This window comes from Theobroma cacao, chromosome 10 (genome assembly GCF_000208745.1).
Source record: "Theobroma cacao cultivar B97-61/B2 chromosome 10, Criollo_cocoa_genome_V2, whole genome shotgun sequence".
NCBI classification, from domain to species: Eukaryota; Viridiplantae; Streptophyta; class Magnoliopsida; order Malvales; family Malvaceae; genus Theobroma; species Theobroma cacao.
In genome coordinates this window covers 3784226-3794898 of record NC_030859.1, presented here as the reverse complement: position 1 = coordinate 3794898, position 10673 = coordinate 3784226, and the positions used below count along the sequence as shown (strand labels likewise).

Below are 10673 nucleotides of genomic sequence, written 5' to 3'. Positions count from 1 at the left end.
ATGTACCCTTCTTCGCTGATTTTTTGATCCTACCAACTGGTCTCAGAACTCGAGTCGCACTCGATTACTCCTCTTTTTCATAAAGTTTTTAATTTTTTTGAATTTTCTTTTAGTATATAAAAGCAAAGAGAAGAGTCCCCGAAAAGCCGCTTGTAATTTCATTTTTGTCAGAAACTTTTATTTTTTGGTTTCCGCGTTCTTTGGCCACCTGATGATCGGTTGAACATTCTCCCAGTCAACGTTGAATCGAACGGTCAAGGTAATCTATCGGGTGAAAACTTTTCCGTTTCCTTGATCAATCATCATCCGATCAATTTAATCGTAATCGATAAATGTTTTTTGTTAGTATCTTTTTGATGCTTGATTTCGGCGATGAAAATTTCTCTTTTCTGTTTGAATTCTCTTGGAAATAATTATCTTAATTTTGAATAATTGTCATATTGTTCTATTTAATTTGTTAACTCGGGTGATATGTATCTGTAACTACAGTTGTATTATGTACTAGATTATGTCATTTGGCGAAAAATTTCTAGGAAATTATTCTTAATTGTGGGATTTTTTTTAAATTTTTATTTGGCGAGATATTTCTTGGAAATGAAATATTGTAGTATTAGTTTATGATTCTTTGTATTTGTGACAGAAATGCGCTTTTATACAAACAATAATTATAGTGAGGAAAAGCAATGGGACTGGACTGGTATTTAAGGTGAAAATTTGTTTATCGTTTGTGGTCGAATGAATCAAAAGATAACTGGTTACTGGAGGGTATTAAAAACAATTTTGGACAATTTTATGGCATTAATGTGAAAAGGATGTGTTAAATTGTTCTTTTACATATGGAGACTCATGGGGTCTTTGAACTATGTAATGGGAGAGGTACGCTCAATATAAACTTGAGAACTCCAAGTTCGAGTCTTAAATTTTAATTGTCGGGGCGTTCCTTCGGAAGCAATGTGTTAAACTGTTGCAATGAAGGTAATGGTATGGTATATATGGCAATATGCAGTATGGTAGCTGGCTAATATCTTACTATGGTTGTTTGTCGGGTTTTTTTTTTCTGGCTAACCAGGTCTTGTTGAAATTGGCTGTTTGTTTGGAGAGAGGAAACAGTTTCCATTTGCTTTGCTTTCTTTAGGTGTGCAGGTTTTGATAATTCTTCAGAAGTGGAACTCTAGCATTATATTGGGGCTTTGAGATGCAAGGGTAGAGGCTATGGGATTTAGGGTAGAAAGGGAGTTGCTGTTTTTAATATCTGGTCCTAAGGGCTTCGGAGATAAACTACATGTTGATGGGTCGGATCTTGGAGAGCCTTGAGCTGCAACTTTAATAATATAATAAGAAAACCCAATTCACAACTGATTTCTCCTCCCCTAGCCCCCCTCCTCTTTAATGATTAGTTCTTGATAATTTCATTGAAAACTTACATGCTCTATCAGCTTGATTAGCACGTTTGTATTTTCCCTTTTGGCACCTCTTCTTGTGTTGTACATGATGCTATGTATTTCCTTTTAGAAGAATTCCCCTTATCTCATTTTGTACTTGTATTATTTGCCTAATAAAAGCCTCTCTTTTCCATAATCTGTATTTTTGTTAGATTAAACCTAGCAATTTAAATGCGCAAACATTGAGTTGCTGCAACAATTAAGTATTAGAGTATATGCTGTTAATTGCAGAAAATTAGTGTGTACCAACTATATATTAGTGTTAGGGTAGAAAATTTTTCTTTTATTATTATTTATTTTTGGGTTGGTGTACTGTAGGTAGAAATAATTAATTCAGGCTTAAAGTGAAGCCACAACAGAACTCCAAATAAGCTTTAATTTGCAAATATATATATATAATGTAAAAACTATATATTAGTGTTAGGGTAGAAAATATTTCTTTTATTATTATTTATTTTTGGGTTGGTGTACTGTAGGTGGAAATAATTAATTCAGGCTTAAAGTGAAGCCACAACAGAACTCCAAATAAGCTTTAAAATCTTTTAAATCTAGTTATATATTGTAATTCTTTTGCAAATATATATATATATATATAAATCTACTCTTGAAGCTGTCAAGTTCATTTTGATTACAACTTCACAGAATGACAAACAGAATAAAGTACTAAGATCTTAGGTTGATTAACTAGTGTACAAAGAAAAGAAAGTACTTGTATCAAGAAAGCAACTAAAGTTATATTTGATGGAGGACTATTGCATGGTTATGAATGAACACTTAAAGATTTCAGTGAGATAGAATTGGAGAGATTTGTAGGATCTCATATATATATGCTGTAAGTTTAACAAGTTTCACATCCAGATTGCTAAAGAAGAAGGTAGTGCTACAAAGAAAACAATCTAAACTAGTTTCAGATGTGCTTAGATGCAAAAGACTTGATTGATGGAGAAAAACTGTACCATGAGAAGATGCAACCATGACATTGAAGCCATTAGATGTATTTCAATGACTGTAGAAAGAAAAAAAAAAAACCCCCAAGCTTTTGAAAATATTGGACTAGTAGACACTTATTGAACCTTGCCTTTTCAAAGGCTTTGCCATTGAACATCAAGAGGCTTAGAAATGTCATTGGTGATGGTGACCTCCTTTTGTAAGAATCTAATTGGGTAGTGCATCAACATTTTCTCAAAGGAGATAGGACATGACATGCTGAAGTTTGTTTTTCTCATTTTCTGCTAAGATGATGAAGGATGATATTCTCATGTTAATCTAATGTTATTCTCTTGGTGAAGGTTGTTATTAACATGTTCTGCTGAGGAAATGACAGTTAAGAGTGTTAGTTTGAAGCTTAATTTGATTGTCTCTCACTTTCTCTGTGCCTCTTTCTTCTCTTGAAGAGTGAGATGGGTTCTTCTCTTTAAGTTCTGTCCGTGTTAGCAATTTATTTGCCAGTAAGTTTTTACTCCTTTTAGTTATCTGTGTTTCAGTCTTCTTCATTTTCATTTGTGGACAAATAGAACTTCTGGAAACCTTGGGCTATTTTTGGGTGTCAGAGGGTATTTAAGGGATAATTGCTGGCAGCAATATTTGGACATTTACAAGAAATGTTCCAGTTGAAAGTATTTGTTTTCATGCAAGCAAATCCACTAGTTATTAAATAACTCTCTCCCCATCTTTCTTTGAAACATGTATTTTGTCAAACATTCCTCAGATCAGATAAATGTTTAGTTAGCACTTCTCGTTTCCAACAACTTTCTGTGCCTACTCCATTGACTTTCTATCAGATTCTTCATTCATTCTGTTGCAAGAAGGCCTCTAATAAATGTTCTCTTTTAACAAAAAAAAAAACTCGTTAAAGGTACGTGTTCCTATTTTTTTAATGCTTCTGGTTAGTAGTTTGTTGCTAGCCATCAAAAGGATCACCAAGATTTGGTTGAAAGCTTGGTAATTTTCTATGTTATTAGCATTTATCTAAAGTGTACATGTTGCATTGCAGGCACTTTTTGGTCACATTGAGCAACAGAAGAAAGAATTTTCCTTTTTGAGCTTTCTATCTTCATATCAAGATTCTTTGTGCCCATACAGCTGGTATATTTTGTTAGAAATCAGTTTTATACTGGGGAAGGAAGTGGTTGTGCTCCTAGAAGTTTGAAACCTCTGTTGTGCAGTTTTTCATACTGGAAATGTCAACATATGTTATTTAATCTAAGCTTGGGGATCTTCACAGCCATGTATTATGTAATTGTGCTGATCATTTCAAGGATGATGTGGCATTGGAACTTAGAACTATAGGATATTGTAAGCACTCTAGAATGAAGTCTTGAAAAAGCAAGAAAGCTTTGGCATAATATTCTTTTTATTTTGGAATATCCATTACTGGTGTGGTATGTCATATATTGTAGTATTTTATTTTGGGCCCTTAGTGGCATAGGTGGACTGTCTTCCCTCAAGAGGTATTCTGATGGTGGGATATCTTGTGTTGATCATTTTCTTTTGCAGTTGAGTTCTTTAGAGTTGGAGTACCAGGAAGTGCTGCTGCAGAGAATTAGGAATTCCATTCTTGGGTGCAGTCAAATAAATAGATGGACAGAATCTTAGTCAGTTGCATGAATTATTGGATTTGCTTCTGCTAGCTCCTTTATACCTCTTGTCATCTGATATTTTCCAATATTCTCACACCTTCCATTTTATTAAAACTATCTACTTCTTCTAAGATGATCAACTTCCTTATTGTCTAACATCATGTGTCTGGGCAGTAGTAATGAAAGAAGCACATATTGCAATCTAACAATTTGTTGAAACTTTTTTCAAGCAGTTGCGAAGTGCCAACTAGAGGAACTGTACTATGTAGATAACTGCTGAGTGTTTTGCTGTGATTGTGATGATGATTGTTGTAAGGAGGATGATGAGAATGTAATAGAGTTGATAATTACCAATATTTTTAAATTTTCTTTTGCATCACATAAGTGCATGGAAAGAGCAACATCGAGTTACCTGCATTCTTTTTAAGCGTTCACCAAAAGTTGTGTGCGGTGGTAAATCATTGGGTTGTGGATGGTTTAGACATATGATGCCAGTCTCACTCTCTGTGACTGCATGACAAATTTTTTTGGTGTCCATTGGTTATGGCTCATTACCCCTGAAAGCATCATTGTGATGGTTATGAAGTCCATTCATGTGCTGTCTAGAGTTGCTTTGAGAATTGATCTGGAATTTTTTTAGGCTCAATTTTGCCTGAAGTGCCCAATCTCAAGCAGTTACATAGACATTATGTTTTACAAGCTGCAGTATTTTCCTTTCATGACCCCCTTTAACATGTGATGGCTTCAACAGGTGTAAAATCAGATATAATTTTAGAAAGGAGTCATTCCCCTATGGCGTATCTGAATTTTTGTTTTAAATGTTTGGGACAACCTTGTAACTAGGGTGATGTTACTGGTGTAGAATAGTATATAAGTATATTTGGTGGTTTATATTCTGTACTGAGATCAAAGTTTTCAAAGTATAGATGTAGTTGCTTGTAGTGACTTATTGTGGGGTAATAGATTGCTGAATTGACAATGGCAACTTTTGTTTTATCATTTTAGGTTTATGGATTTTTCAAATTTAAATGGGCTTGATGTTTTCTCTTGTATATGCAGACAGTGATAACCAATGTTTACTTTTTCTTTTCTCAATGTTTGTCTTGATTTGAATCCGTCACTTAAGGCTCTCATCCTCAGCTTTCCTTATTAATGTAACTTTTCAGGTTGGGCTGTTATCTTTCTTCCTTAGGAAGACATTTTTCGTTGCTGCAGCATAACTTAGAGGTTACTTTAAATGGGTAGAAACATTTTATTGAAACATTTTATAGTATAATATGTTTCTGTCTTTAAAAAAATTTGAGATATATGTTGTATGATGTAGAGTGTAGATAGGCTTTGATAAATTTAATGATACATGGGAGGAGTTCGGACATACTAAGTTGTTAATGGAAGTCAATTAGACTTATCGTTTCAGATGAAGCCTACTTCTTGAAGCATAAAGGTTCTGAACTCACGGAACAGGTTAATATGCTGCCATAAAAAGAGGAAATTTGGTCCTTGCTAGCAGTACTTATCATCTGCATTTATAAGAGACAGAATCGAAGTCTCATTTCCTACAAAAAGAAAAAAAAATCAAAGTCTCATTTGGCATAATCTGCTTTTCTAATTCTCTTCCTTTTGATGGGAGCTTGGCTTTTGTAATTTTCTAATTGAAAATAGAACTTTGTCTTCCTTTTTGCCACAATATTGATTTCATAGAGTATTTTGCCCTTGACAAGGAATTTCTGCTTTGTTGTTTGCATTTCTTATTGTTAAATCTCTCTTATTCAAGAGAAATCATGTATAGAACTTAGAAATTTTGGTTGATAATGTTGGTTATGGGTGTAGGAAGCTGTTGGTGGTTTCCATCTGAAGCTCTATATAATTTTAGAACTCAATCTGTTATCACAAACATTATTTTTTTAGCATGTCCATCTTTGCACTTCCTTAATGAAAATTACCATCTCATTTTCTCATAACCTTATGAATGTCTTGTTTTTTCTTGCCACTTGTTTAGTGCAATATGACATTTTCTGTAGCTCGATCTCTGTCTCAAATTGCTACCTCCTTTATCTTAAGTCAATCTTGACCTGATACTGCCACTACTGTTCTCTCTTTTGAGATTACAGCTTATTCTGCAGTACTTGTTACCATATATGCATCTGAATCAAAATAATATGTTCAAGATGCTTGCAAAGATTACCAATGATCTTTTATTTTTTTGAGCGTGCTTGTATTAGATATTTTGAACTTCATTTGCTATCCAATTTCTTCCATTTCTGCTTCTCATCGGTAATCCATCTTTACAACTTCTGTTGTTTGCATCTCCATGCGTATGCACCATGTTTTACCTATTGTTTTTCGAGTTCTTTTGGCTGATTTTGAGATCTTTCAAGAAGCTCATTCCAAGGTGTGTTATTTATTTTTTACTCTTTGTCATGAGATCACATCATTTTGTTTTTTTTTTTTTTTCCTATGTATGTACATCTGAGATGTAATATGTCTTCATCAATGCTTGAACTTTAAGCTCTGATCCTGTGAGGTCACATCCTTTTTCTTTCTGTTTCCATGTATTTGTACTAACTAGCGTGAACATATTAATATGGCTTCCTTAATACTTAAAATTAGAATTTGTTTTGTCAAGTATAATACTCATGTATATGAATACTCATATATAATGCCTCTGTGTGTCTTTGGGTTTATGTATACATCTGTTTCACCAATTTATGGTCTATTTCATGGTTGATAAGCATTTGAACTTTTCAGCTACCTCCTGTCCCATGTAAATGCAGGTTGGTGTCCTTCTACACTTCTGATTCTAGACTCTGGATCATCTGATGTGCAGAGGGTATGGAACATAGACAGTTAACAAGTGCAGTGCAATTGTTCAAGATAGACCAGAATCATAATCAAAATAGTATAACAGCTGAACAGCCCTATATGCATAGAGGTATTCTGGATGATTTTACATTGCCATCCCACTCATCAGATGCTCTTTTCCTAGTATTTTATTTTATTGAGTGATGCACACTGATTATACAGATCGGAAAATCTAGAAACAACTGGAAATTTGCTGTGTAGGGTGTTAGCTTCTCTCAATTATTGGGATAATGTGAAGTTTGATGTGAGATTTAGTTCAATACGATCCTTTGTTGAAGCTTCAACATTTCTTCTTTTAGGCTATGTTGGGAAACGAATGAGGATGGAATTTATTTCAGTTTCATTTGGAAATGAATTTTATGCTAAAATTTGTTTTGTAAATAAATTCTCATATTGGAGACACTATATATTAAATTGTAGATTTTAAATGAACTCAATAGGCCAGTTCACTTTTTCTCTTGTTAATCTTCTTGGCAATGTAAAATTGATTTCTACCAGCCAAAACTGTTAATTGGTTCTAAAAAAGCAACCAAGGTTTCACCAACAATGCTACCTTCGATGGACAATATAGTGTGTGTTACTTGGGCATAATAGTGTCTGTTTCTTCTGAATATTGTGGGCAGGAAGGGCTATTGCTCCTGAAAATGGTTCATTTGTTTATCCCATGGAAAATGTTCCTAGAAGTACACCATACTCTGCCATTCCACAGTACATAGCAAGTAGGCCACTTGAGCATTATTCATCAAATCTCCGACTGGGAGATTCACAAGTTCATGCTCCTCATTCCTGCCCATCTTATGACTCCTTCCCGCACTTCCCTGGAGTTGGAAGCTTATATTCAACCCCAGTGAATGATACCAGCCATAGCTATTCAATTCACCATGACAGTTTTGCTGTTTGTGAAGTTGGGGATGGTTTACTTGATTGTGGAATGAATATCGGAAGAGGACTATTTAAAAGAAAAAGCCGAATTTCTTTAAGCTGTGAGAGAGGTGGCACAAGCAGATACTATAGTGCAGGAAGTTCATCTAACTCATCTGAATTTCATCCAGATAAACAAGCTACAGACTATCCAAATTACCCTTCTGGTACTGTTGGTTTATCACATTATAGGGGAGGCAACCTCTCAAATGGCAATGAAAATCCTCCGAGGAATGTGAGAAGCCGACCTAGAAATGATTTGGAGCACAACCAACGACAAATACATCCATCAAGCTATTCTTCACACCATTATTGGCCAACTGCTCATCAGTCAAGTGATTCTGGTAGAGTGAATCTTACTTCCTTATGTGCTGGTGCAACTAATTACAATCAAAATAATATTGGCATTTCTTATCCAACACAGGGAGGGTTTGCAATATCAGGTTAGTTGAAGATACATTACTTCTTTTTCTTATTCATTGAACTATTTCTAATAAAATTGTTTGATACAATTGTAGGAAACACTGGCTTAAGATACGAGACAAATCAAAACTTTGTTGGAGAAAGTACTGCAGGAATTGGTGGACACAGCCATGACTCTGTTTCAGGCAGAGATCCTGTTTCATCAGCCCAATATTTTCCTATTCTGCATGACCAGGCTGCTATGGGGATCCATAGTAATTATTCACAAAGTGCAGTTCCTTCATATGGTGTGGATCTAAGGTCTTCTCAGTGGCCTCAAGGTGTGGGTCTAAGGTCTTCTTGGTGGCCTCAAGAAACAGCTCCCACAGAAAATAGTCTTCCGTCTCTCACAGAAACTTATCCTTCCAGATATTCTAGGACATTTTCTGCCAGAAGTTGGCGTAACCGTAGAGACACAAGGTCAAGGATAGCAGCTGAGAGATTCCAATCTTTCCAAAATGCAGAGAATGCACATGATAGAATGGGATCTGAGGTGTGTAATTGTCATTTTTGGTTTATCTTGGTCCTGATAAGCTCATAGAATATCCCTGTTTATACTGCTGCTGGTGCTTCAAGCTTTTTATATTTTGCAAGTAGGGTATTTTACTTTTCTGCCTGTACATTTCTTGCATTTCATTCTGGTGCATTTCCTCTTTTGGCATCATTACTTTTGTAAATTATTACCATTAATGATGTGGAAGTGTGAGCCTTTGGTCTCTGTTATGGAGTTAGCCGTACTGATAAAGCACATAATATTATACATGCCAAATTATTAAGATATGCTGATAAGCATATATTGTATGGATTCACTTCATGTAAATAGAAAACAGGTGAAAAGACAGATTACTTTAAGGATATGATTCCTGCACCACATCATTTAATCTCTTGAGCTATATCTGATTTCTGGACCTGTTATATAAGCTTGTAGCACTCTAGTCCTGTCCTATTCTGTGCTTCGGTTGTTATTACGATATGAATAGAATTTATAGCTTTTATCATCTAACTTCTCATTGATCATGTATTGCTGTTGCATTTTTTGCAGGCTCAAGAGGATCGCTCATTTTTATATGGCTCCAGAAATTCCTTTGATCAGTACAGGGATATGAGACTAGATGTTGACAACATGAGTTATGAGGTTGCTGTTTATTTCTATTTACCCCCTTCTTCTCATATATCTGTACGAGCTCGTATAAACTTCCAGTTATTTTCTGTTTATAGGAACTGCTTGCCCTCGGAGAAAGAATAGGGAATGTCAACACAGGATTGTCTGAAGATGTAATGTCAAACTGCTTGAAAGAGACTATATACTCTTCAGATAAGAACCAGCAGGAAGCAACCTGTGCCATCTGCCTCGTAAGAAGCAGTTTGCTCTGCCTGATTAATTTTTATCCAAGCATTCTTTTTCCAATGGAATATTTGTATCCGAGAGTTAAGCAAGCCCTATATACATTTATTATCCTAATACTATAAATCAAGTGAACTCAACTTATAGATCACCTAGACTTGGCTTTGCGAAGGAAACAGGCCTTGTCTTATGGTTTAGGCTTGAGCTTCGTCCAACTAAGGAACAAGCTCGGAAAACAAGAATTTTATGAGGTCAAAATGAAACCCTTTTTTAATGGTTAGTTATTTTGGAACATCTGATTGGAATGGTTTTTCCCAGTCTTCAAAATGTTATAGCCCCAGAAGACGAAAGATTTCTTTATGGGGATTTAAATCCTGCCAATATCTGAGAGGTTCTCAAGATTTTCGTGATGAAGAGAAAAGGTGAAAATACATGACCTTGGATATCACGTCTAGTTGTTAGTAATTTCTTAGGATTTGAGGTTTGGAAGTCCTGTTTGTCCCTTTTGATATATTCCATCTCATTTGAAACTTTCTCCAACTGGGGAATTTTAGCTTGTGCTCTTTTCTTGTTAAACCTGCAGGAGTACAAGAACGGTGATGGAATTGGGATGATGCGCTGCGGACATGATTACCACCTTCTCTGCATCAAAAGATGGTTGGCAGTGAAAAATGCCTGCCCCATATGCAAGGCACCTGCTCTTGCTGATGGTTCAAAGGAAGAATGATTCAAGTTACCTTTGGTACATTTATGGTTTATTTTTCTCTTTAAACCCCATTTTTTGTACATATTCATGGAGATTTATGACTTATTTCTGAACAAACTTGGCTTCGAATGCCATTTCTTCTTTTCAGTCTTTCCTCTCTTTCCTGTGATATAATGTGCTCATACATGAACAGAAAAAGCCCCATGTCTACAAACAGAAGTGTCATATTCAGTGATTACCAGCAACATTTCTATACATTTGGAAGGTGACTTTCATACGCATGTAATTTGAGAAATATGTATCCCATGCATCTATCATAGTTAGAGGAAGGTGCCCAAAGAAGGGAAAGACAAAAA

The 10673-nt window shown here is 35.2% G+C and overlaps 1 protein-coding gene across 4 annotated transcripts; it reads left to right on the top strand.

The window, feature by feature from the left end:
• On the top strand, positions 130–10595 carry LOC18586371. Of its 4 annotated transcripts, XM_018129194.1 has the most exons (8): positions 130–259; positions 6796–6953; positions 7507–8247; positions 8323–8759; positions 9309–9401; positions 9485–9620; positions 10193–10353; positions 10466–10595. In XM_018129194.1, the coding sequence occupies exons 2-7, from the start codon at positions 6854–6856 to the stop codon at positions 10336–10338; spliced, it is 1653 nt and encodes a 550-aa protein (XP_017984683.1). In that variant the 5' UTR covers positions 130–259; positions 6796–6853; the 3' UTR covers positions 10339–10353; positions 10466–10595. The 4 variants fall into 4 exon arrangements, with proteins under 4 accessions (XP_017984683.1, XP_017984682.1, XP_017984685.1 ...); XM_018129193.1 differs by having other exon boundaries at positions 10193–10468; XM_018129196.1 differs by having other exon boundaries at positions 132–259; positions 7936–8247; positions 10193–10468.